The sequence below is a fragment of the Protopterus annectens genome, chromosome 8.part0 (genome assembly GCF_019279795.1).
Source record: "Protopterus annectens isolate FY-2018-M chromosome 8.part0, PAN1.0, whole genome shotgun sequence".
Taxonomy (NCBI): domain Eukaryota; kingdom Metazoa; phylum Chordata; order Ceratodontiformes; family Protopteridae; genus Protopterus; species Protopterus annectens.
Genome location: NC_056741.1, coordinates 1,336,199,789 through 1,336,225,371, shown reverse-complemented (window position 1 = coordinate 1,336,225,371; position 25,583 = coordinate 1,336,199,789). Strand labels below are relative to the sequence as shown.

The 25,583-nt window shown below is 40.4% G+C and overlaps 1 protein-coding gene across 1 annotated transcript in view; it reads left to right on the top strand.

Annotated features, from left to right (window-relative positions):
• CEP95 (centrosomal protein 95) overlaps nucleotides 1–25,583 on the top strand; it is a 1,662,476-nt gene that overhangs the window by 454,022 nt on the left and 1,182,871 nt on the right. The window contains exons 5-6 of the mRNA XM_044080881.1: nucleotides 252–369; nucleotides 6,183–6,301. Coding sequence (XP_043936816.1) covers nucleotides 252–369; nucleotides 6,183–6,301 — 237 coding nt within the window. The remainder of the gene's footprint in view (nucleotides 1–251; nucleotides 370–6,182; nucleotides 6,302–25,583) is intronic.

The window sequence follows — 25,583 nt, the reverse complement described above, 5'->3', positions numbered from 1 at the left end:
TGCTGTATATGCAGACACATGCACTTTTAATCACAGCACACACTGTAGATAAGAGCTAATTTATTTCAGAAAGGTATATCACAGTAGATTGATTTGAAGAGCAAGTGATTGTTTGGGGCTGTAACCGGTAGGAAAATTCACAAATTTAGAAGGAAGGTTTGCCTGCACATTTTAAAAACATGATAATTACCACTGTTGTGATTTACTCCTTTGTTGCATGAATATGTCATCTTTCTTGTGCTTTTAAACAGATGAAACTGAATTGGTTTTCAAAGATGGGATTTCAGTAAATCGTGACCTGCTACAGGAACAATTGAAGGAGCACTACAAAGAATCTGCTTCAGCACCCAAATCCCCTCCATCTCCGAAGTAAGTAAAATAGTCAAATGTGATCCATGTTACCCAAGTGAATTGTAAAACTTCTTTTAACTGTTTTTGTTATTGTTTGTTTGATGCATTAGTGTAAGACACAATTTTCCATCTGGTTTTAAATGTGATCCTGTTGATATTTTCTTGCCTCTAGGAAAAAGCACTGAATAAGTTTTTTACACTGTTTATTTGCATTGCTTTTCTATTTCCTGTAATGCTAGTCTTTTAGTCCATGAGCAACACTGCAAAAATTAAAGGTTATGGTATTATTCATTTCATGCTGTGAACACCGATTTCTCATCCAGAATTAGATGAAATTGCTCTTATAAGAATTTTGAACAGCCCAGGTGAAACCGTATTTTTATGTGAAGATATATATACTCATTATGAAATTATAGCCCCTACACACCATTTTATACCTAGCTATAACATCACTGCATCATTAACCTCCTAATTGTGGGTGCAATAACATCACAAATTATGTAGCACAGAATGTAGCACATTTACAGGCCCTAGGAGACTTCTGCAATATACAGAGTAACAGTCCATTGAAAAGTAATCTCTTTGCTGCAGTTTGATAGCGTCTGTATCATCATCTAATATGTAAATATCGAATGCTCACGAACGAATATTCACGTATTCGAAAATGGTATTGTGGGGGGCTGCACCCCCCACCCGTGCTAAATATATATTCCTACTCCGAGATTGCACTACAGTGCGGAAAGAGCAAAAATCCCAATCTTCACTGTACCGAAAAAAAATTCATAAACTTAGAGTACATGAATATTTGCTCATGTGAGCATTCAGTATTCACATATTCGATGTAGTAATAAAGACCTGTTTGATATGCAGATTTACTGTATCATTTTTTTTTTTTTTTTTTTTTTCTGTCCTACCTCCACTAGGTCTTCCAGAGAACTGTCCATCTCTGAACAATTAATTTTTAGTTTATAGGACATCTGTTAACAGTTATTTTTAAGTTTGTAGGCTGGACTGAATGTTTACCTCCACTGAATAAATTTGCTGAAATGTGAACCTTCTTGTTAGTTATACTTAGCCACTAAAGATTATCTTTGAGGGTAAAGTCTAACAGGAATCTACATTTTAAGGGCAAGGTAATGTAAATGTAATGGAGCAATTAGGGATTCAGCAAAAGTACATTTCACATCCAGAGCCCTATGTACAGATAAAATTTATTAACCAAAATAGTGTGCACTCTAGAAAAAAAATTCCCCTCTTCAGGAACTAATTTGGGATAATGTCTTGCCACTGGTGTTGATGAGCATCTGTGCCACCCTAACAAGTTTGCAGGTGTTTTGCATTTTCAGATTATAGTCAGGAGGGAAATATTATCTTTGCGTCTTAAATTTACCTCTGAGAGTACTGTTAATATATGCCACTACAGTTGGTGAATGTGTTCCTTATCAAAGACAGCACTTACAAGAAGTAATAGAAAGATGGGTACATTCTTGCAAGTCAGATTATGACAGAAAAACAAATGTGTGAAGGTTTTGTCCTGCTTAATTTTAGCTACAGCAAGAAATAATGCAGAAGACAAAATAAATTGTTCCCATGCTAGAAAGGCCTTTTTGAAGGCCTACTACATGATAGCGCACTTCTTCATTCAGACCAAGTAGTTATCTCCCAACACTACCACATATAAGGAAACCTTGAATTTGCAGTTTTTCCCTTTCTGTGGCATTTATCTGCTCTTTTAACCTCCTTAGGTTCAGTTTGCTTTCTTCAGAAATTTGTCTTCTGTATTTTTAGGCGTTACATTTTAGATTTTTTTGCCCAGGAAAAGCCCACTCAAGACTTCAGCAGCCCTCTCTTCTTTTCTCCTTGCTAGTAAATATTTGCTGGATCTAACAGTATAGAAACAATTAAGCCAGCAGTTTTAGTAAGTGTTATCTATCACAATTTAATGGCAACGCTGTTGAAAAAGACTGGGAATTTCTCAGTACTGACAAGGTGAGACAGTAAAGAAGGAATTTCTGTAGTTTATGCAGGCGTCAGTTGTAACTGAGGCAAGAAATAACCAAAAATGTTATGTTTTGAAGCACCTAAAAAAGAATTTAAAATGCTATGTTTTATTTGAAAACCTCTGAAGAAATTATCAGTGATTCAGAGTGTTGCAAATGCGAACGGCCTAAAGGAAAGGGAATGGCAATCCAACATCTTATTTTGGGGACACAGTGTACTGTGAAAAAGAAAATTTAGCTGAAACACAATCTTGTCAGTACCACTGATCTCACCTGGTCTTTTTTGATTAGAAGATTTTATAAAGTAATAGCAAATCCACTTTAAACAGATAAGTTGGCTTGTCCTCAGGCTCTTTGCAGTCAAGAGTTGAGTGACGGTGGCTAAAGTAAAAACAGTACTAGTGGGCATTTTATAGTAGTCAGTTAATGATCACCTTTTTTGGGGATTTTGGAGAAAGCTATAGTATCCCAGCGCACCCATGAAGATTCTGGGTGAAGCTAGGTTTCCAGGCTGTGCTTTGCATACCCCGCTCACAGTGCGTTTAAGTATTTTAGATCCTGAGGTTGTGAGGCAGAGATTTTAGCATTAAGCCGTTATGCTTAGATTGATGTAGGAGTAGAAATGCCACATAGAGGGCGAGTATATAATCGTGTGTGTGTGTGTGTGTACACATATGTATGTATATGTATGTATATATATATATATATATATATATATATATATATATGTATATAAAAATGAGTCTATTTTTCTTGATGGATTTTTCAAAATCTCGAACAAGAAAAGTTGAAACCCACTTAAGCAAAAGTGCATTTTCGCAAAAGCCGAGTCACCGCAGCACATTACAGTGGGGATAAGGAAATGTATCCTGTTCCCCACCGTAGTGTGATCTCGGAGTTGGTACATTTTAAGTAGGGGGGTGTGGAGATCACAGCCCCTACATGTGGGGTGCAGGGGGGCTTGCCCCTTTGCAAAATAGTGTTTAAAGTACTTTATTTTGTTTTTTATTTTCTGATTCTGTGAATCGGCTTTTGTGAAAGTGCAATTTCAAGGTTGTGCACTTTCACTTAAGTGTGTTTCTACTTTTCTTGTTCGAGATTTTGAAATTTCAATCAAGAAAAGTAGACCCTATCTATAAATAAATAAATATATATATATATATATATATATATATATATATATATATATATATATATATATTTCTGATATATCTATAGGTTCATAGGTAGGTACTAGGGTATTGGTCCTAGGGCCTATATAAGCCTAGCCAAACGGTACCCTTGCTTTTGCCACCCAAGAAAATTATTTTCCTGTGCCCCTGTCAAGCAGAGCCACAGAAGTGATCCCCGGGGTGAATTTCCTATCTCCCATCCAGTCATCAAGATTTTTCTTGAGTGCTAATGAGGAGCTTTGTTTGATATAGATTGGTAGTTTGTTCCAGAGTATGGGAAGTCTCTGAGATAGGAATCTATCCCTCCAGCATGTTCTGTTTATTGTGGTGACAAGGTTTATGTCCCTAGAGCATGTAGCTTGGAGGGATTGGGATGTCTTTACGTGGAGCATGTCCAACAGCTCTGGGTTTGACATAGCTTTGTATGTTAGGCAGCGATCGCTTCTGAGTAGGCAATATACCACAGCGTAAAGCTGGAGTTTTTTGAGACGGTCTGCGTAGGGCATCTGTTTGAGGCCGGTAATCCTCTTTGTGAGGTATTTCTGTTGCCTTTCCAGTTGTTGTAGATGTCTTGTGAGGTACATACCAAAAGGGGCATTGTACTCTATAATGGGTCTAATTAGTGATGAGTAGAGGGGAACAATGACCTCTTTTTCCTGGATGAGAAACCTTTTGTGATGAGGTGTGCCACTTTGAAGGATTTCCTGACTACTGTGGCGATGTGATTATCAAAGGAGAGACTACTGTCCAACTGTGTCCCAAGGTCTCTTATCACACTTTCGATGTTAAGTAGACTACCGCTTGTGTGGTAGTTCATGGGTACAGAGTTTCTACCAAAAGGGATGACAATGCACTTTTTGGCATTGAGCTTGAGGCCATGGCTTTGACACCAGGCATCTGTCTCAATGAGTCCCTTTTGTAGGATGTCCACATCGTTAGGAGATTTGATTATGGCTCCTAGTTTGCAGTCATCTGCAAACTTTATCTAAAGACCTTCTGTGTTAGCCTGTACTTCAGAGAAGTAGATACCAAACAGGAGAGTACCTAGGACTGAACCCTGTGGTACTCCACTTGTCACTGGTCTGAAGTTGGATTTAGTCTGCTACTTTCACAGTGTGGGTTCGGTCAGTGAGGCAGCTGGCAACCCATCTTGTGACATAGGGATTTATATGTAGTTTAGTGAATTTTTCTATATATCCATAGTGGTGGATGGTGTCAAAAGCCTTGGCGAGATCTAGATAGGCTGTGTGTACCACCTTACCCTCATCTACAGCTTTGGTGACTGCTTCAAAGAAGTCTATCCGGTTTAGGAGACATGATCTGAATTTTACAAACCCGAAGTGGGTAGGGTCCAGAGTTTGGAGATTACCAATACGCTCCATAGCCTTGCAGACCAGGCTCGTCAGGCTAATGGGACAGTAGTTCCCGGGGTCCGTGGTGGTCTCCCCTTTGTGGAGTGGGATAACTGTTGCTGTGCACCATTCAGTGGGCACAAAGCCTGAGGTGAGGCTATGATTGAACTTAGGTGGGATGCCATTTCATTCTGTAGTTCATGTAGAAATATAGAAATGTATGTATGTATATGTGTGTGTGTGTGTGTGTCTGTGTGTGTGTGTGTGTGTGTGTATATATATATATATATATATATATATATATATATATATATATATAAATAAATAAAGATATAGATATATGTAAAATATTTCAATATAGTTCAATTTCAAAGAAAGATTTTTGTGGTAAGTATACCATGTGAGATATAAACATGTACTGTAGAGGAAACCTTAAGTGTTTATCAGGAGTAGTCCATCTGCAAACAGATAAGTGAAGAAAAATGCAAGGAGATATTCTAATCAGATGTTTGAGGGTCATGTGCTAGTGTCCCTTATTCATAGCTGTGACATATTCTCATTACAGTAGACAGTATTTCAAACAGGGCATTTAATGAAATGTTAGCAATTGTACCCCGCATCATCCATTTCATCTGAGTGGGACACCTTCTATGTGGAGTCTGCATGTCTTCTCTGTGTCTACATGGGTTTTTACTGGGGTTTCTACTTTCTTCCTACTTCTCCATTTCACCTTCAGTATACACCCTTAGGATCTTCCAAATCTAGAGTAGGTGGTTGTGTAGTGTTAGTGACATGTATATGTGGGTGCCTTGTAATCGATTGCTGCTCTTTTCAGGATGAGCTTCTATGTCTTGTGCCCATTGAGTGCTTTATAGGCTCCAGCTCCCCTGCAAAGCTGCATTGGTTTTAACATGTAATTGGAAAACAAATGTATTATGTACAGAAATGAGACTGCAGCATGTGGATGACTGCTTCTAATTAGATTAAGCAGCTTTTTTATGTCAATGTGTTTTATATTGTCTGTCAGCACAGAGAGACTAATGTGTGATGTGTTGCTGGCTTGCTTGCCATAGCCCAAGAGAATCTTTTATCACTGGCCTTGTTATGGACAGCTTGTAGGTGGCTACATACTGTGCTTTATTTAATACTTTATTAAAGTTCTTATATTTTCATGGCTGTTATAAGGTCAACATGATTGTGATTTTTTATTTGTTTTGTATGTATGTACACTGAAATTATTTAGTATTGTGTATACAGAGTTATGTGGTAAAACTAAACATGATTAAAACATCATGATATCATTTTAGGGCTTCTGAGCAACACTTTGATACTTCCCTACCATCTTGGGATACAGAAGGTTCTGAATCTACTGCTGAACTGATTCGACTTGGAGATTCAGCATACACATTTACTCTTAGGAAAAATGGTAAGGTGTTTTAAGCATTTTTTGTATTTGCTAAAATGATTTGTGTTTCTTTCTTCTTGCTAACTTACTGAAGTATGTTTTAGAAGCTGCTCGACCTTCACCTGCAACACATACAAACATGCATTTACATTCAAACATACATGTATGTTTGTAAATACACACACACACACACACACACATATATATATATATATATATATATATATATATATGTATATGTATATATATTGTTTAATATCAAAAGAGCGACATTACCCTGTACTGAATATGGTGATGCCGGCTCCGCAGCAGAAGGTCTGAAAATGCACATAGTCGAAAAACACTGAATCCTGAATGTCCTTACTATTCTGGCCTCATGAGCAAGTGTAAAGATGGGTCCCGAAGTTGGGGGGGTGGGGGTCAAGTCCAGAATTTTGGCATACTGTGTGGTTTTTTTTTTTTCATTTTGTGATTTGCTGTCATGGAGTTAGCATTACCCAGTTTGATGAAGGTAATACCATTCTTTTGATAGTAAACCTAATAAAGACACTACATAAATTGTTAATTGTACATTCAACAAACTTGTTTTTACTAAAATATATAATAAAAAGTCACTAAAGGCTGCAAGTCTTAGGTCTTTATTCCAATCAGTGTAGGAAATGTAGGGAATTTCTTTTTGACATAGAAGATATTCCATAGTAAAATATTTCAGCATGTGCTTCTACAGGCAGTTCCAGCCTAAATATGTTTGTGACGTTAATACGTGAAGGCTACAACAATGTCAAGATTGAAGTAAAATTTGTTTAAGTTGGTATCCACCCAGAATGGTAAACTCAAGAATTTATCTTGATATTGCGTAAAAACTAAAAATCATTGGTGAGTTTCAGAATAAACCTACACTGAATGTATGGGCCAAACAATATGTCTGAAAGTTATAGAACCAACTTGGTTTTGGCGGCATAGAATCCTTGGCAGAATTTGCATGGCTGTTGTGTGATCAGTTAATTGAGGTCCTTGAGATCACAACTGGTCATTTTACTCTCATTGTAAAGCACGTTACTCTTGGAAAGAGCAGCAGCTGTTCATGTGAAACAGCTGTGTGATACTTTAAGTTTCTCCTTTACTTTCTGTTGCACTGCTGTGGAGTTAGTGTAAATGCACGACATTTTGGGGTGTAGGGGAGTTTGCTCTTCTCATTGGGGTCTAAGGAGACCAGGTTGGCAGTGTGTAGAATTTTGTATTCTTGAACAGTTGAAAGATTTTTTAAGGCATCATTCATAGGGGAAGCATGTTTATTTGGGTGTATGTATAGGTGTTTACAAATAGAGCTCTTTTGTGTGTGGTAGAGGTTTGGTGTGGATGGAGGCACACATTGATCTCTTTGAAGGCTGTTCAGAAAAAAAATGTGCTGCTCTTTCTCAAACGTTAAGATATAACTGGGAGACAAATGTGGCTGCTGGAAAGACTGTGTTCTGGAATGAAGACATTTGCAAGGAGTCAGAGGTGTAACTTTGGTCCAGGAGTGGGAGAGAGGAATTGCAAGTAAGTTTGTGCATGTGGTTGTTGTGTAGAAGATCATGAAGGAGGATTGTTGTTTTGGTAGTTTAAAAGCCTGCAAAGCAAGACTCTTGTCTACTGTTAAAAACCTGTACCAGTTCTGTTGAAGCTGCTGCCTACTTGAATTGTTTTGTCTAAAGCTAAATAAAGCAACTCGTGCACCTTTTCTATTACTAAGGAAAACGTGTTTTGTAAATACTGAACTGAAGCATGTTTTCTTCTTTTGGAACTGAGAATAGCCTTCACGTATTAACTGCAGTTCACATAATTTGCATGGTGTGATTTGTTATAGGTAGAAGAGATGTGGAGAATTACTCCCTTGGCCAAGTGAACTGTGGGGAAAAAAAGTAATACTGTGCAAAGTGGATAAAGCAACAAAAATGTTTCAGGATGTTTGTACTTAACAGAAAGCTAATCAAATTAGCAAAAGAACATTCATGCTGTACAAGAAATTTGGTGTGCTCTACAAGAAACTAGCTGAGTTTGCATATTATGCTAAGCCATCATAAAGAAACACCTCAGTGGACCAGCAGAAAGTGTGGAGACTATACATAGAACTACTGACGAACAACATAGGGCTTTCCAGCCCCAGCAAGAGTAATTCTTATATTGACCAGAGAGCAAAGACCATCCAGGAAGGACCCTGCCTAGGTCACAGGTGTTAAGAGTTAGTTAATATCAAAAGTTAGGCTTGTTCTGCTTTATTGAAGCCTTTTTGCTAGCCATACAATGAACTTTGGAAAGGGGGAGTTGGACAGCTGCTGAATGGGCTAGGCTTTACTTAAGTGGTGAAGTTCAGAAGGCCTGCTTGGACTTTGAACAGGTGCAAGACAGTGTTTGCCAGAAATGTAAAACAGGAATGTTGGCATATCCAGGATCAATCCAGCAGTCTGAGCACAGAGGTTTCATGCCTGAACTTCTGTATTTCTGACAAACCAGCACATGTCAGAATGTTCAACTTGGTCCAATTGGCTTGGAAGTGGCTAAAGCTGGAGAAAGATCCAGCATCCTTGAGCTTAGACACCATTGTATTAGATCAGTTTCTGAGAAACTCGCCTTCGCCACTTTATGATCAGTAAACCGCTATAATCTTTACATAGTTGAACAGCTGTAGATCTGATAGAACATGTGGCAGGAACTTGCTCATCACAAGCTACAGGAGAATATACCTGCCGCTGGAGCTCTGAGGGGAATACAAGAGCAGATAAGACTGTTACAAGGGTTTGAGGAGGAAGACAAAGGGCATTATTCCTTTCAGGGCAGCAGAGATGGTACTAGAAAATGCATAATGGGAAATAATACAGTAAGAGCAAGTTGGAAAAACTAAAATGTTTTATATATTTTAAGTTTGAGCACATAGGTAAAAAAAAAAAATTGTCCACAAAACTGTTGAACCAGTTTGGCTAGTTTTAGTAGTACTGAAATGTATACCCAAAAATGGTGTGTATGGGTGAATGGCAAACAAGGACAACAAGCATGGCTTATATTGAAAGTATGGTAACCATAATAAGTCATTCATTAATCGTTGATACCAGCGTGAGCATACACAAAAAACTGATGAGAGTATGTGTACACAGGAATAAAAGAAGCTGCTCTACAGCTAAAATAGAATTATGCACTCTTCTAAGTACTCTTAAGTTGGAATAATACTTAAACAAATGCATGTAGACATTTAAGGGAGAATTTTTCCCCATTGTCTTGCTTTGCACATGCTTTCATGTGTAACAATGTTCACAGATGGTGGAAAAAGGCTGTAAATGAGTTAAGGCTGTTGCTAGGCCAATCACTTAATTGAGGCAAACAAAGATGTAATTTATTATGTTCACAAGACATGAGAAAGGGTGGTGAAAAAACTCTTATTGCCTCAAACTTTCCAAAGTACAGTACTGAACCTGGCTCATACCCATATTTATTCACTTACTTAAATTTAACTGGAGTAAAACACTGATACAAATGGACCAATTTCATTCTATGCCTAGAAGTACAAAAACAACAGTAAAAAAATGACAAGTAACGGTGCAATAATTGCAGACAGAAATTAGTGAAGAAAAGTATATATTTGCAAATGCATGGAGAGAATCATTTGCTGAAGGCATTACAGAAGTAAAAATTGTATATTGTTGTATGGATGAGACACACACACAGTAGCAGATTGTAGAGGGAGAAGTGCAGTCAGAGTTAGGTTACTTGTCCAGAGGGAGGGCTTTTGCATTTGGCATAAGATTTAAGGTAAGCTTTTAGCTGTGAGTTGAATCTGGGACAAGAAGATTTGTCTTTGGGATGGCAGGGGAGGAATTACCACAAATTAGGCCAAGAATAGAGAAGTAGAGGTCTGGATTGCATTTCTTGGCCTATGGTGGGTAGTTTATTCCAAAACAAGGGGATGGGGTTGCTGGGTGATGAATCTATCTTTCTGTCTAGTTTTATTTATTTCTTGATGTGTACTGTATTACTTACCTGGAAAAAGGAGGTCAAAGGCAATAGGATTCCTGAAAGGATGGTAAGCAAGACAAAAGACCTTTTCTCAGTAGCCTGTTTGACACAGAGTACAAAGGCAATGATTCCAACTTCTACTGGAAACTAAGTTTTTAAGGCAAGAGACAGCTTTGTTTAGGGACCTTTGCAGTTTTTGTTTTTAGTTTTTAGTTTTTTTGATGCATCAGTTGATATACATGACAGAGTATATTATGTTCTCTAATGGGTCTGACCATTGCAGAATATGAGGCAATAGACTGCAACCGTGACTTTCTTGCTCTTAGAAGAGATGCAGTCCTAACTACTTTCACACATGGTGATCGAAGAGAATGAAGTTATCAAGTCCAGGTGCCCAGGTCTGTAATTACTGGCTTACTTGATAGTCTTGTGTTATCAATGCAGTAGGTTGTAATATTTTGCTGTTTCCCAAAGTGGAGGAGTCTACATTTCTTGGCATTTAGTTTAAGCCTGTTTTCAGTGTACCATTTATTGACTAGTGTTATTCATTTTGAAAGTGTAATTATTTTTGATTGACTTTACAAATACACCCAGCTTGTACACTGTACTTTCCAGCCTTGAGCCAGTTTGCTATCCATCTTAACACATAGGAATATGTGTTTCATGGCATTAGGTAATTTATCATTCCATCATGTGTTATGGTATCATATACCTTGGCCAAATCAAGATAGGCAGTATGCACAGTGTGATCACTGTCCACTGCCTGCATGACCTTTTTATAGAAGCTTTACAGGATTTGACAAACACGACCCACCATTTACAAAGCAAAATTGCTGCAGGTCAAATCTAGTCAGATTTTTGATGTGATTAATGAAGTTTGTGATGGAAGTGCTTCATAGCTTTACAGACAAGACATGCAAAACTGATAGGTCTGTCATTCCCAGGGTCTGTGATGTTTTGGCCCTTGTGGGGAGACACCAATAATGCTGTCTGCCAGGATTTGTTGTCATAGCTTGTGTCTCTCTCACTGTGTGTGTGTGTAGTTTGGCATGGTTTATTGGGCAACCAGTAAATTTTTAAGACTCGTGGAAGAATTGTTTTTCACCTTTGAGAGTACCTTAAGGAAATGAATCGTGTGTGGTGGGAATGATTCATGTATGACTGGAGTTGGGATGATAGTTTCAGGGAAGAAGTTGGCCACAAAGTTGTTTGCTAGAATGTTAGCAATGCAGCTCTGATTTGAACTGGAGGCATCATAATGGAGTTGTTCAGAGTGCTGTTAGTTTTCTAATGTAACTGAAGAAGGACTTTGTTATCCTTTGACTTGGTTGCTAGCCTGACTTCATGGTATGGTTTGCTGATCTTGGTAGTAGCTTTCTGTTTCTTTTTGTAGTATCTTCATGCTGAGGGGTACAGACTTCTATAACAACTGGAATTGTTTCTTCCTTCCATTATTCATTTTCGTTTGTATCAATTACCCTAGTTTTGTGGTTTGTTTTTGAATTCACTGCTATATTTGTTTCTGCTAGGGACTGCTAGATCAATTGATTGTGTAAATGGGTATAAAGATCCATAGTGTAGATGGCTGTTTATCCCTGATCAACTGTGGAGTTTATTTTGGGCAAATGTGGGGACTTTGTCATGTAAATGGTTGTCCTTTTTTAACTCTCTAAAAGGCTGTTGGTTTCCAGAGGAATGAATGCTCTGTGGGCAAATGTAACATGTACGTGGTTGACGTAACTAATGAGGAATTGACTAGGAGAAGGGAACAGGCTTGAGCAAAGTTTGTGAGAACCAGATTAATAATGTTCCTTTTGTTGGTGGGATTGAGAACAAATTGGTCCAGTGAGTTTCTGTTTACCCAGTCCAAAAAATATTGAGGATACCCTATGTTGGTAGTGCAGGAACTCCCAATATATAGAAAGATAGTTGGTCACTAAGGATTAATAAGCCATTGCTTATATGGCTGTTTTCAAGAAATGTCATAAAGTTTTCATGATTGTGTGGGATCATGGAAGGAGATCTGTAGCAAGGTGTAAGCTGGAAGTTTGACTTCCCTAAGATGAGATGGAGTTCTCTACGCTCACTGGTGGGGGCATCTGTGGCTATTACAAACACAAACTGAGACTCTGCCCCACATGCCACTGGATTTAAAGGCGTAATAGGCACAAATCGAGGCACAGAGGGGGTGCAGTTTTTATAGTTGAATGAGTTGGCAAACTCCTATATAAACTCTCCATCGCCCAAGCCTGGAACAGACTCCCAAGAGACATTTGTTCCATCATTCACTCATCCCACTTTAAAGAAAAACTCAAACTTCATCTACTTGGCTCCAAAATATGCCCTTGTCAAGAACCTACTTAAGCTCCCCACAACCTTACTATATACCTTTTCAGTCCCTCCACATACAGCGAAGTACTCCACTGTTGTGGATACTTATTAAACTCTACAATCAATACTGTTGTACTTGACTCTTTTTGTAAATATATTTTTTTAGTTTGTAAAAATGTTGATATGTATATATCATGTGTTTGCATTTCTACTTTGTCTCTAACGTTCTTGTATAACTGATTTTGACCATATTTTTGACTCAAATGTTTGATTGTCTGTAAACTGTTTGTATTTTTTTTTTTTTGGCGCTTTTCTCCTCGGGTCTCAACTGAAAATGGGCCACAAGCCCAGCTGGACCAACCTGGTTAACAAGCGTCAGTAAATAAAAATAAATAAATGTTTTGGTAACTACACAAATGTATGTATTCCAGCCACAAAACTGCCTCCAGATCAGGAAGTTTATTTTTTAAGACTCCTGGCATTGAGAAAGGCCACCTTGATGTTGTCTAGTTTGGGATTTGATTTTTATTATGCTGGAATGTTCATTAGATGAACTCTGCCTAAAGCAGGCACAGTGGGACAGCAAAGTATTTGTCCAGTATTAAGAAACCTTTCTGCAAGAGGTGTAGACTATCCTTTGCAAAGCAAATTGGACTCTTGATCATCTTGTCCCAGGGCTGCACAAACTAGATCCCCCTGGAATGACATTAGTTACTTAGCCAGTTGTTGAACCTAGTTGTTTTTTCTTTGAATCTAGGCATCATTTTCAGTGATTGGTATGGAAGCTTCTGACCTCCTATGTCCAGCATGTCCTACTGTAGGTCCTTAATGTGTTTAGAAATTTACTGTGTGGCTGTTGGGGTCTCCTCAGTGGACAGGGGTGAGTCACTCCTGTGGATCATGGGAAAGGAACAGGAAAGGTTTCCTTGTTGCCAGAATGTTGTGCCCATCCATGGGGTAGCAGCTTCTGCCATTAGTGACATGGTTGGCTCCATTTTTCCTTTCAAAAATAAACTGAAAACCAAGCATGTGTTTACTCCTCCTCTATTTTTCTTTGGATTGAGTAATTTATTGGGTCTAGCTCAGGGTTTAATTCAGGCTATTGATTCTTCTTGCAAAGTTTCCGGTAAAAGAGGGATTCCTCTTTTCTTGAAGAGATTCAAGATTCTGAATTTGAATGGGAAGATGAAGGGACAAATACAGGGTTTTGTTCTCAGATTACTGATTCAGACTCATTGGAGAGCTCAGTTTCTGATTATCCCTGTTGGGAGTTTCTCATTTTCCGAGACTTACTAGAATGTGCCAGTGTTTTCAGTGGGAGAACACTGAGGTTTCTTCATCTCACAGAAAATAGTTGTTACAAAAGGATTTTCCAGAGCCATCTACCATTCTTCCTGTTCTGTCTGCTTTAGAGGATGTGTGTCTTACTACCTGCAGTTTTCCTAATAGACACATGTCCCTAGAAAGGCAGACAGGATATATAAAGTTCCTCAGTCTTTTAAATTTTTATACACTCTTCCCAAACCTGACCCAGCAGCTGTAGATGTGCTTCGTGTTTCACTGTTGCAGTCATTACATTTGGGTTATCTGCCTGCAGGTAGCCCTCAGCCAGCCTGAATACCAGAGTCTTGGATTCCTGCGTCGGATGCTGTCTTTTCTTCCATGACGTCAGGGGTATAAAACATACAGCCGACGCCATTACATCAGTCTTTCTTGCCGTGCAGTGTCCGAAGCAGAAGCAGTTCGCAAGTACTGGTCGGCATACTCCTGAGATTTTTGTTTTTGAGTTTCAGCACCGAAGTCTTTGAAAAAAGCTAAGTAACCCCATTGGGGATCCTTCTTCTTGCTCTTAACCGATGTAAGTAAAAGTTAACAATGGTCTTACCTGTGTAAAGCAAATACTTCATAAAGATTTTCATTCATGCTGCATTCCTTGCTTAGGCCCAGACCATGACGTCCCTCGCTGTCGGTTTTGTGCCTTATTCAACCCCCGAACTATTAGTCATCGGTTTATTTTTGCAGCAAATTATTTTGGTACTCTGTTTAACTATCCAGAAATGGCTTCGGTAAGCCACTCGACTACCGATATAAGACAGAGACAGACCGCATAGGTCCAAAACTTCTGGCAACGCTTCCGTTAAGCTAGTCACCAGTACTCAGTGGGGCACTTTCACAGCCCCTGATACCCTCTACTTCAGATTCACAGGCCTCTACTGAGACCCATTTGGAGTCTGGTGTACCGTGAGATGCTTCTTCGACTATGGAACCTGTGGATGTCGCTAACTTGGATGGGTCCGGAGTCGCTGTGCAGGCACCGGCTTCTGAGGGTGTATTCAGGCCTACAGATTTGCATTTTAAACCGATGCCATCTTCTTCTTCCAGGCCTAAAACTCGACCAACGCCTAGAAAACCAACATCCAAACCGCATGGTCAGGCTCATATGCCTATAAAATAAATGCTTAGAATGGCTGAAGACCTTATTACTTTAATTAGGGGAAGCCAGCCTTCCCCCTCTAAGAGCCCTAGAACTGTTTTTCCTTCTGATTCTTCTGATCAGGATTCTGAAATCTCTGTTTCTTCTGATTACCAGGAATTGCCCTTGTCTACCTATGAGGATTCTGATGCAGAGGATTCCATTCCCTCTGCTTCCCCTCCAGAAGATTTTTCTTTTGGTGAAACCTTGCACACTCTTAGGGAGCATTTCCGCTGGGAAAGAAAGGATTACTCTGACTCCAAAAAGAGGCTTGGGGAATTCTTACTCCTCCCTCAACACAGGCCTTTAGCTATTCCTGCAGTTCTCGACATTGTAGATGATACTTTCTTGGAATCTAGTCTGTCCCCAGACACATTACCTCCAACTCCCAGGAAACCTGACCTGTATTAGTGTACCTGACTCTCACAAGTTCCTCTTCAAGAATCCTCCTGCGGATCCAGAGACCATTTCCCAAGGACCAAAGGGCATTAAGGTTGCTGCTGTCAAAAATCCTACCCTCTCTGATAGAGATTCTAGGGCCTTGGACAGATGGGGTAAGAAGGTATACACTTCTGCTACTTTGGCCATTAGGGCCTTAAATTGCCAGTTTCATATGTTAAAGTATCAGCAGCATATTATGGGACTACTTAAACAGAAAATGATGTTGATTCCTGATTGTGCTGAACATAAAGAATTACAGGATTTAATGCATTATGCTGAACAAGTTGGTAAACATTGCAATGTGGTTTTGATTCTTTAGAAGCATCTTGAAGGGCTGCTGTCACTGGGTCTGTACTTAGAAGGCATGCTTGGCTTAAGGAACAAAACCTTGCCAGATCATGTTCATAGATTCATAGGTTCATAGATTAGTACTAAGCTAACTGCCCTTACGAGCCATTTTAAGCTTAGCCAATTATCCCTTGTGAGACTCAAACCCTGCATCTTGTGTTTGTAAGGCAAACACCTTAACCATTAGGCCACCCTCCTACTAAAGCTAAATTACTTGATGCTCCCTTAAACCAAGACCGCCTGTTTGGCAACAAAGCAGAAGTCCTCAAAAAGATGGAGGAAAAAGCTAAATCTATGCAAACTGTTAAAGATTTCCTGCATGCACAGCCTCCCAGATTCAGTAGGCATTGGCCTTCAAAGAATTGGTCCTTTCCAGTCTCTTCTAGGCCTTTTCAGTCCAAGCCCAGGAACAGCAGACCACCTAGGTTAGTCTCAGGCTACACACAGCCCTGAGCAGTGGGGGGCTCACACTTCCAAAGCAGGAAATAGTAAGAAACCCCCCTACGGAAAAATGTCACAATGACTTAACCTTAACCCTTCCAAGCCCTGCTCAACTGCCTGCTCCCTTAGGAGGAAAGCTCGCCCTACATGCAAAAAACTGGGAACTCATTACCCAGGACAAAAGGGTTTTAAATATAGTTTTCCAAGGATACAGATTCCACTTCCACACCTTACCAACCCCAAACTGTTGGCCAGACCTACCCCCAAATCAGTGGGCAGAGGCTCAACAGCAGGTTCTCTCTCTTCTAAGTATCAGGGTTATTCAACCTGTCCCAGCAGAAGAAAGGGGACAAGGTTTTTATTCAAGACTTTTCCTGGTACCCAGAAAAGACAGCTCTTGGCATCCTATCTTGGACCTCTCTGTTCTAAACACCTTTTTAGTAATCCCAAAATTCAAAATGCTAACACTTCAACAGCTGCTTCCTATGCTAGCCAAGGATGCCTGGTTGGCAACCTTAGACTTAAAGGAAGCTTACCTGCACATTCCAATAAGGGAATCTTGCAGGAAATACCTACGCTTCAGGGCAGGCTCCATGCACTATCAGTTCTCTGCACTTCCCTTTGGCTTATCTACTGCGCCCAGGGTATTCACAAAGTGTCTAGCTCCTGCCATTGCATTTTGCAGGCAGAGAAATATTCAAATATACCCATACCTGGACGATTGTCTGATTCAGGCAGAAAGCCAGGACATGCTATTAGAACATCTGGCATTTGTAAAGAAACTTCTAACCTTGCTGGGGTACACCATAAAGGAAAAGAAATCTCATCTAGTACCCTGCCAATGGATTAAATTCCTGGGATCCAGCTTGAGCACAAATTCCCAGATGGCTTACCTCATGCCAGAGAAACAAGTTTATTTGACAACCTGCTTCAAACTACTGGCCACAAAGACCGAGTTATCTGCAAGGAAAATATTGCAATCCCTGGGGTTCATGGCCTCTTGCATTCTACTAATTCCATATGCAAGACTGTATATGAAGAAACTACAATGGTATCTAAAAAGCCTATGGTGTCAACATTCTCAGGACCTGGAATCAATGATTCCTATCATTCCTTGTATAAAAACAGAGTTCCTTTGGTGGGCAGAGGCCTGCCACCACAACAAGGGACTCCCTTTCAATCTACCCCCCTGCCTCCCAAACCCTAACAACAGACTCATCAGACTATGCATGGGGGACTCACGTGGCAGGGTAGTGTATTCAGGGCAAATGGAACCTGAGTCAGATGCACCTGCATGTCAACCAAAAAGAAATGTTAGCTGTACAGAATTCCCTGACAGCCTTCAAAGACCGCATCCTTCCAGGACAATTGTTGGTAAAGACAGACAATACCACAGTTATGTGGTACATAAACAAGCAGGGGGGAACCCACTCGTACCCTCTCTGCAGACTAGCCATGGCTCTGTGGAACACAGTCTTGAGCTACCAAGTGCACCTGCAAGCTCAATTCTTGCCAAGTAAGGTAAATTCACTGGCAGACGACCTAAGCAGAAATCTCATGGACCCACATGAATGGAAAATGGAACCAAATCTATTCAACCTCTTGAGGAACAAATGACGGACTCCAGAGATAGACCTGTTTGCCTCCCCCCAGAACTACCAGTTGGACAAATTCTGCACAAGGACTCCCCACAGTCAAGCTTGGAAAGTGGATGCCCTGTCTATTACCTGGGAAAGCCTCTCGGTTTATGCCTTTCCCCCTCTGCCTCTCCTCCCGAAGGTTCTGCTAAAGATCAAACAGGATAAACCAAGGACAATACTTATTGCACCACACTGACCTTGCCAGCACTGGTACCCCCTCTTGTGCAGCATGATACTGCTGGATCTATGGTACCTACCTCAGACACCTTCCCTGCTGTCCCTGTAGGGCTGTTCAAACCCTGAACCTTGCAGCCTGGCTAATTCCTTGAGCTCTCCAGTAGCATCCCTCAGTAAGCAGGTGCTAGATGTCATTCTGGAAGCAAGGAGACCTAGTACTAGAAAATCCTATGCTGAAAAGTGGAAAAGATACTGTTCTTGGAGCCAGACCCAGGGTATGGGAACTATAGTGCCCAGCTTACCTCATATTTTTCAGTACTTAACAGAAATGCTCCACAAGGGCCTATCCTTCTCGTCAATTAAAATTCATGCCTCTGCAATTTCAGCACATTATAATACTGAACCACCCCTCTTTTCTCACCCCCTGTTAAAGCAGTTCCTCAGAGGGGCTAAAATTTTAAGACCCCCCCCCCCCCAGGTGAGCCCCTGCTGCACCCTGGGACCTTAACATTGTATTGGAAAAGCTAACTCTCCCTCCATTTGAACCAGCTACAACTGCAGAGTTGAAATTCCTTTCTTAGAAAACAGCCTTCCTTCTAGCCATCACTTCAGCAAGAAGAGTGTCTGAATTACAGGCTCTCATGACAGTGGAGCCCTTCATTATCTTCCATGCAGACGGGGTTTCCCTCAGGACCAATCCTTCCTTTATGCCCAAGGTGGTGTCTAGTGTGGCCCTAAATCAGTCCATTAATTTGCCTGCCTTTTTCCCGAATCCACAAAACAAAGGCGAATGAATTCTGCACTCTTTGGACATGCACAGACAACTTAGATTTTATTTGGACAGGACTAAGCCTCTCAGAAAATCTAAAGTTAGTTGGCTTTGCTGCAGGGGCAGAGGGGAAGGCCATTTCAAAGCAAACCATTTCTAAATGGATAGCCCATTGCATTAATTTCTGCTATAAGCACCATGGAAACCTACCCCACACGGGATAAGATCACATTCCACCAGGGCTGCATCTACCTCTACAGCCTTTCTCAGAGGGGTCCTTACCAGGGACATTCTAGATGCTGCTACCTGTAGCTCTGTACATACCTTCACCAAGCATTACCACATGCCTATTTTTTCTAAATCCAGTGCTGGTTTTGCCACTGCAGTTTTGCAGGGCTTAATAGCTGGCCCTAATGCTCTCTAACTTCCTCCTCCCTTCCTTAGCTTTTGGAATCAACCCAAATGTAATGACTGCAACAATGAAACACGAAGAACAGTACAGTTGTGTACACTTACCATAAATGTAGATGTTTGAGTGTATTCACTGTTGCAGTCCTGGTTACTCTCCCTCCAGCCCCCTGACTTCTCTTGGTTCTACCTTTGCTTCTTGTTTTAAGATGTCTGGTGCATTTGCTTTTTAATGGAGGTGTAACATAACATATAATTGCTTCCCTTTGTGGGGACACCTGACATCTGGGGCAAGAAAAACTGATGTAATGGCATCGGCTGCATGTTTTATACCCCTGATGACCTGACGTCATGGAAGAAGAGACAGCATCCAACGCAGGAATCCAAGTCTCTGGTATTCAGGCCAGCTGAGGCCTACCAGCAGGCAGATAACCCAAATGTAATGAGTGCAACAGTGAATACACTCGAACATCTACATTTATGGCAAGTGTACACAACTGTACTTTTTAGTTGATCCCACTGCTGCTAAGTATATTAGTTCATTCCAATCCTACTCTTTCTGATAAGGATAGGAAAATTATTGATAGGTATCAAAAAAGTGTATAGTTCTACAACTTTGATTTTCTGAATTTGGAATTGACAGGCTCATATGCTAATTTGTACTGACAAATTCTGAAAGTATGAGGAATGTTTTATCTGCAGTTTTTACTTGTGAAGAAAAATCTACTTTAAATAATCTAGTTTCTTCTATTGCAGAGGTTGTTTAAAATGTGTGTGTGTGTATGGCTGTTGATACGTCTCCCAGGGCTGTGGTCACTGGTACTGTTTTGAGGGGGTTTGCATTCTCAGAACCTCTCAAATGATAACAATGAGTTTTCAAATTCTCCCTTGGATACAGATTTAGTGTTTGGCCCCTGTGCTGTAGAGCTGTTCAAAAAGTGAAATGAAAGGGGCAAGCTGTCCAGGGAATCTCGTAATATTTTTCAGCCCTCCGTTTCCAAGTTTTCCAATGCATTTTCTATCTCCTCATCCAATTTGGGGAAAAAAATCAGAATAAAGGAAGTACAGGTAAACCGACATTTAAGAAGAAATAAGGGGGTTCAAAAAGAAGTCGGATCTCCAAAAAAAAGACAGTCCAACACGTCTGAATGACTCTTCAAGAGACCTTTTGACTCCCTCACAGCCTGGCCCCTTTTTTCTTCCAGAAAGTCTGAATCAACGTTTCTTTGTCAGCAGATTGTTTCAGACAAATGGGTTCTGCAAAATCATTTGTCAAGGTTGCAGATGGCAGTGGGGAGGAAATTCTTCCTTTCAAGAGGGTCATTGCTCATTCTCCAGATCACACTTGTTTCCACTGGTTCTTCATCACATGCTGTCCTAAGAAGTAATAAAATCAGCTCCTCCTTCCTAGGTGGGGAAAGATTTTTATTCAAGGTTGTTCATAGTGCCAAAGAAAGAAAATTCTTAGATCCAGAACTGGTTTCCTCCTTAAGCCGGTTTGTGATGGTGCCCAAATGCAAAATGATGTCACTTCACAACCTGTTACCTCTTCTTCCTCTTTCAAGTTTCCTGGCAACACTAGACTATAAGATGCTTATCGTGTCATCCCTATTTATCCAGACTTCAGATGTTTCTTAAGGTTTTGTGGGTCTGGGTCACATTATCAGTTCTCTGCCTTATGATTTTGGACTATCCACTGCACGAAGTGTGTTCCCAAAGTGTCTAGCTCCAGTTATAGCACATTGCAGGGTACAAGGTGTCCACATTTTTCCATATTTAGATTACTTTGGCTCAGGGGCTCTTTCAAGATTTGATCTGGCTGTGGGGAATTCCTCAGGTAGACCTCTTTGCGTCCTCTCTGAACAATCAACTGGCAAAATTCTGTTCCAGGACTCCATTCAGGAAGGCCTGGAAGACTGATCCTTTTTATTTTCCTGTTTTCTTTTCCACTCTTTCTGCTAATATCCAGGGTACTTCTGAAGATGCAGAAGGAATCTCCCAAGATCATTGTGACTCCCTTTGGGCCCAGGCAACCGTGGTTCTCCCTTCTTTTGGAAATGGACAAGGGGCACTTACCACAAGCTTCTTAACAGACTAGATCTACTCAGACATGTACAGAGGTGTTTGATACACTGTGACATCAAGCAACTTCAGCTTACTGTCTGGATGATAGGACCTTAATTCCTTTTAGGGAACTGTTTACTGAGAATATGCAGCAAGTCCTAATGGAGGCAAGAAAGCTTGGTACTTGAAAATTGTATATATTGGCAAATGGAAAAGGTTTTCTAGTTGGTTCCATCAGCATAACCAACACCCATGCAGGGTTAGTTGTTCATAGGTTGGTACTAGGCTATCGGCCCTAGGGCCTATACAAACCTAGCCATAACAATTCCCTGGATATTCCTTCCCACAATATTTACTTCTGTGGACCCCTGTCTAGCAGGGCGACTGACGTGATTCCCAGGGTGAATTTCCTGTCTCCCATCCAATCGTCAAGGTTCCTTTTGAAGAGGGCCAAGGAGGCATTCTCCTTGACATGTATGGGCAGTCTATTCCAGAGTATGGGAAGTCTCTGGGTCAGGAACCTATCCCTCCAGCATGTTTTGTTCATTGTGATGACAAGGTTTAGATCCCTGGATCTGTTCTCTGCTTCTACAGTATTTGTGTGTGTTACCATCCTAGGGCCATTCTTATTTCTTTATCAAGGTTCATTTATAGGCCATTTCAGCTTGTCTGCCCATGGACCCTTCCCTTTCAATGCAGCCCCATGTCAAAATGTTCTTGAAAGGGGTTTTGCATCAGAACCCTTCAAAAAAGCCAGTGTCCCCTCCTTAAGATCTTAATTTTGTGTTAGAGAAGCCAACACTTGCTCCATTTGAACCAGATGATCTAGATCACTTTAGGTTCTTAACATGAAAAACAGTTTTACTGATTACTCTGACCTCTGCCAGAAAGGTAGCCGAGTTTCAAACTCTTATAATGAATCAACCCTATCTCAGTTACCATAGGTACATGGTTTGTTTGAGAACTAATCCTCATGTCTAAAGCGGTATCCAAGTTTACTTTAAGCCAAACTATTCATCTCCCCATTTTCTTTCCCGAACTAAAAATGAGGGAGAGAGGATACTTTATACCTTGGATATCCACAGACATCTCTGGTAATATCTTGACAGAACTTCAATGTTTCAGATTTTCTGATCCATTATTGATTTCTTGTGAAGGTAAGACGAAAGGACAACCTCTGTCAAAACAGACTGTTTCTAAATGGATGTCTAAGACTATTACCATTTGTTATACTCACCATAATAAAACTATTCCAAGCAGGGTCAAGGCCCCACCCTACATAGGCCTTGGCTTCATCTATGTTTTTTTTGGAAAGGGTTGGATTCTAGAAGTATTCCAGAAGATGTTACCTGGTCCTTTGTGTACATATCTTTACAAAGCATTAAAATTTTGATTCTTTTTCTAGGTCCAGATCAAGCTTTGCTAGGTCCAGTCTTCAGCTGCTCCTGGACTTTTCTCCTTCCACCTCAACAATGTAGTTAACTAAGGTAATCTACCTACACCATATAGCTAAGGCTACTGCAGCAGTGCTCAATATAATGAACATAGTACAGCTGTACAAGTTGTGTACCTTAACAGTAGATGGTGAAATCACTGCTACAGTAGTTGCTCCCTCCCTTCATCCTTCTCATTTTTGGTGTTTTTTTTTTTTGTTTTTTGTTTTTTGCCAGGGTGTGGAGTTTTTTTTAATCACCTCGCATTGTCCTTGCAGGGCCCAGCCTCCCTCCATCCCACCCTATGCTGGCAGGAAAGCTCTGAAGGACTTTGTTCCCAACTTGTATTTTAGTCAGCTCTGCTCAAGCTGCCCAACAGTTTGGGTATGTGGGAGGTGCCCTAAAGCTGTGGAAGCTTCCACTTGCCCAAACTGTCAAGCAGCTTGAACTAAGCTAATTGAAGGATATGTCTGGGCATGAAGTTCTTTGGGGCTTTACTACCGCTGAAGAGTGCAATCATCTAAGGTTCTTGAGAATCAACATTTGGCTTGTTTTTCTTTGCTGGGCAGATAAGTTCCCTTTGTGGTGGTGGGGGAACTTCCATTTTCTTAAATGTTTGTATTTTTAATTACTTTCAAAGCTAGGAATGTCGTTTAATGGACTGTCTTGTGATTCTAACATTATTTTAAATAGAACAGTCTATTCTTTCTATCAGTTCAAAAGCAGTGTTTATCTGAAAACATGTTTTCTCTGGAGGAATTGTGTTTTTATTTTTTTCCATTGTGGGGTTGTCATTGTGTTTTAAAGTGCTTTTGACTATTTTTTTTTTTTTGTCAAAAATGTAACTATTGCAGACAGGTAGTTTTACCAGCATTTGCTGCTTGTCTTCTGTGGGAAAGAGGTACAATTTTCGGCTTGACCATGGAACAGATGGCTGATCCCATAGTCAGTCCTTCTATCCACAAAAAAGAAAAAGTTAAGCAAGCGGCCTTTGCCACCACAGCAGGCTAGCAAATTGCTACAGGTGGATGACTGCTGTGGGTATTTGTTGTACTTCAGACCACTCTTCTGTCACCCGTATCCCTCTGGTGTAGCACCTAAAGCCACTATGGACCTGGGGTTAGCCACGTCCTCTGAGGCTGTTAGAGTCCCCTTAGCGGACAAGGGAGAGTCCCTCTTTTTCAGTCCTGGGAGATGGAACAGGCAAGGTTTCCCCTGTTGAGTCAGAATGCTGTGCCCATCATTGGGTAAGCAGCTGCTGTCGCTAGTAATATGGTTGGCCCCATTTTTCCTGCAAAAAAGAAGCAAAAAAAAAAACAAGCATGAATCTATGCCTCCTCAAATTTCTTTGGATTGGAGAAGTTTACTGAGACTGGCTTAGGATTTAATTTTGGTTTAATTTGGGTTGTTGATCTTTACTTGTAAAGTAGATTCTAGTAAAAGAAAGAGGGAGTCCTGTTTTCTGAGGAGTTTTGAATCTGAGCAACAAGATGCAGGGATGGATTCGGGGTTTTGTCCTCAGATTTTTGATTTAGACTCAGAGAGGTCAGTTTCTGATCCTTTCTGTGGGGTTTTCTGTTCCTCTGAGACCATTACTAGAATGTGCTAGCATTCTAGTAATGGTCTCAGAGGATTACTAAAATGTGCTAGCATTCTAGTAATGGTCTCAGAGGATTACTAAAATGTGCTATCATTCTGAGTGAGAGAACACTGAGGTTTCTCAGTACCTTAGAAAATACTATGAGTTGTTACAGAAGGAGTTCACAGAATCTACACATATTCCTTCTGTCTTGTCTTCTTTAGAGGATGTGTGTCTTACTGCCTGCAACTTTCCTGTTAGTCAGCCAGCTGTCCCTAAAATGGCAGATGGGATGTATAAAGTTCCTCGGTACTTTAAAATTTTCTACACTATTCCCCAAACCTGACCCAGCCCTGTCCCATTTCTATGCTATCTAGGAAAATTAGATGTCTGCATACTCAAGAAATGCCTAGCCACTAGAGATTTTTCTCCTTATCTTGCCACATAGGAAGGAATGAGTGGTAACAGGTCTGAAATGCCTACCCAAGAGGCATTACTGGAGTGGGCAAACTGTGTATTTGATTGTAAGATATTAATTTTACATGCTGGTGTAAGTGGTTAGTTTCCTTAGGGGGGAGCTTTTTGCATGGGCAGCAAAAATGTGGCATTCTTATTGCTGCATTTCCATGGACAATCTAGTCCTATTCCTATTTCTGAGGCATCAGGCTGTACAGCAATCATTTTAGTAAAGTCTGAAGTGTTTATGCCTAAAGTGGTATCAGAGTTTACTTTAAGTCAAGCTATCCATCTCCTTGTTTTCTTTCCTGAACCTGTAAATGAGGGAGAAAGGATAATTTATATACCTTGGATGTCAACAGACAACTCAGGTACTGTGTTGACAGAACTAAATCTTTCAGATAGTCTAATCAGTTGTTCATTTCTTGTGAAGCTAAGAAAGGACAACTTGTTTCAAAACAGACTATTTCCAAATGTTTGTATAAGGCTATTGCCCTTTATTTTACTCCCCATAGGAAATATATTCCAGGCAGGGTCAAGGCCCACTCTACCAGAGCTTTGGCTTCATCTTTGGCTTTTTGGAAAGGGTTGTATTATAGACGTTGCTACTTGGTCCTTTGTACATACTTTTTACAGAGCACTATAAGCTTGGTTCTTTTTCTAGGTCCAGATTAAGCTTTGCTAGGACCATTCTGTAGGGGCTGTTAGACACTTTTCTTTCCACCTTCCAAATAGTTATCTATGGTAATCTAT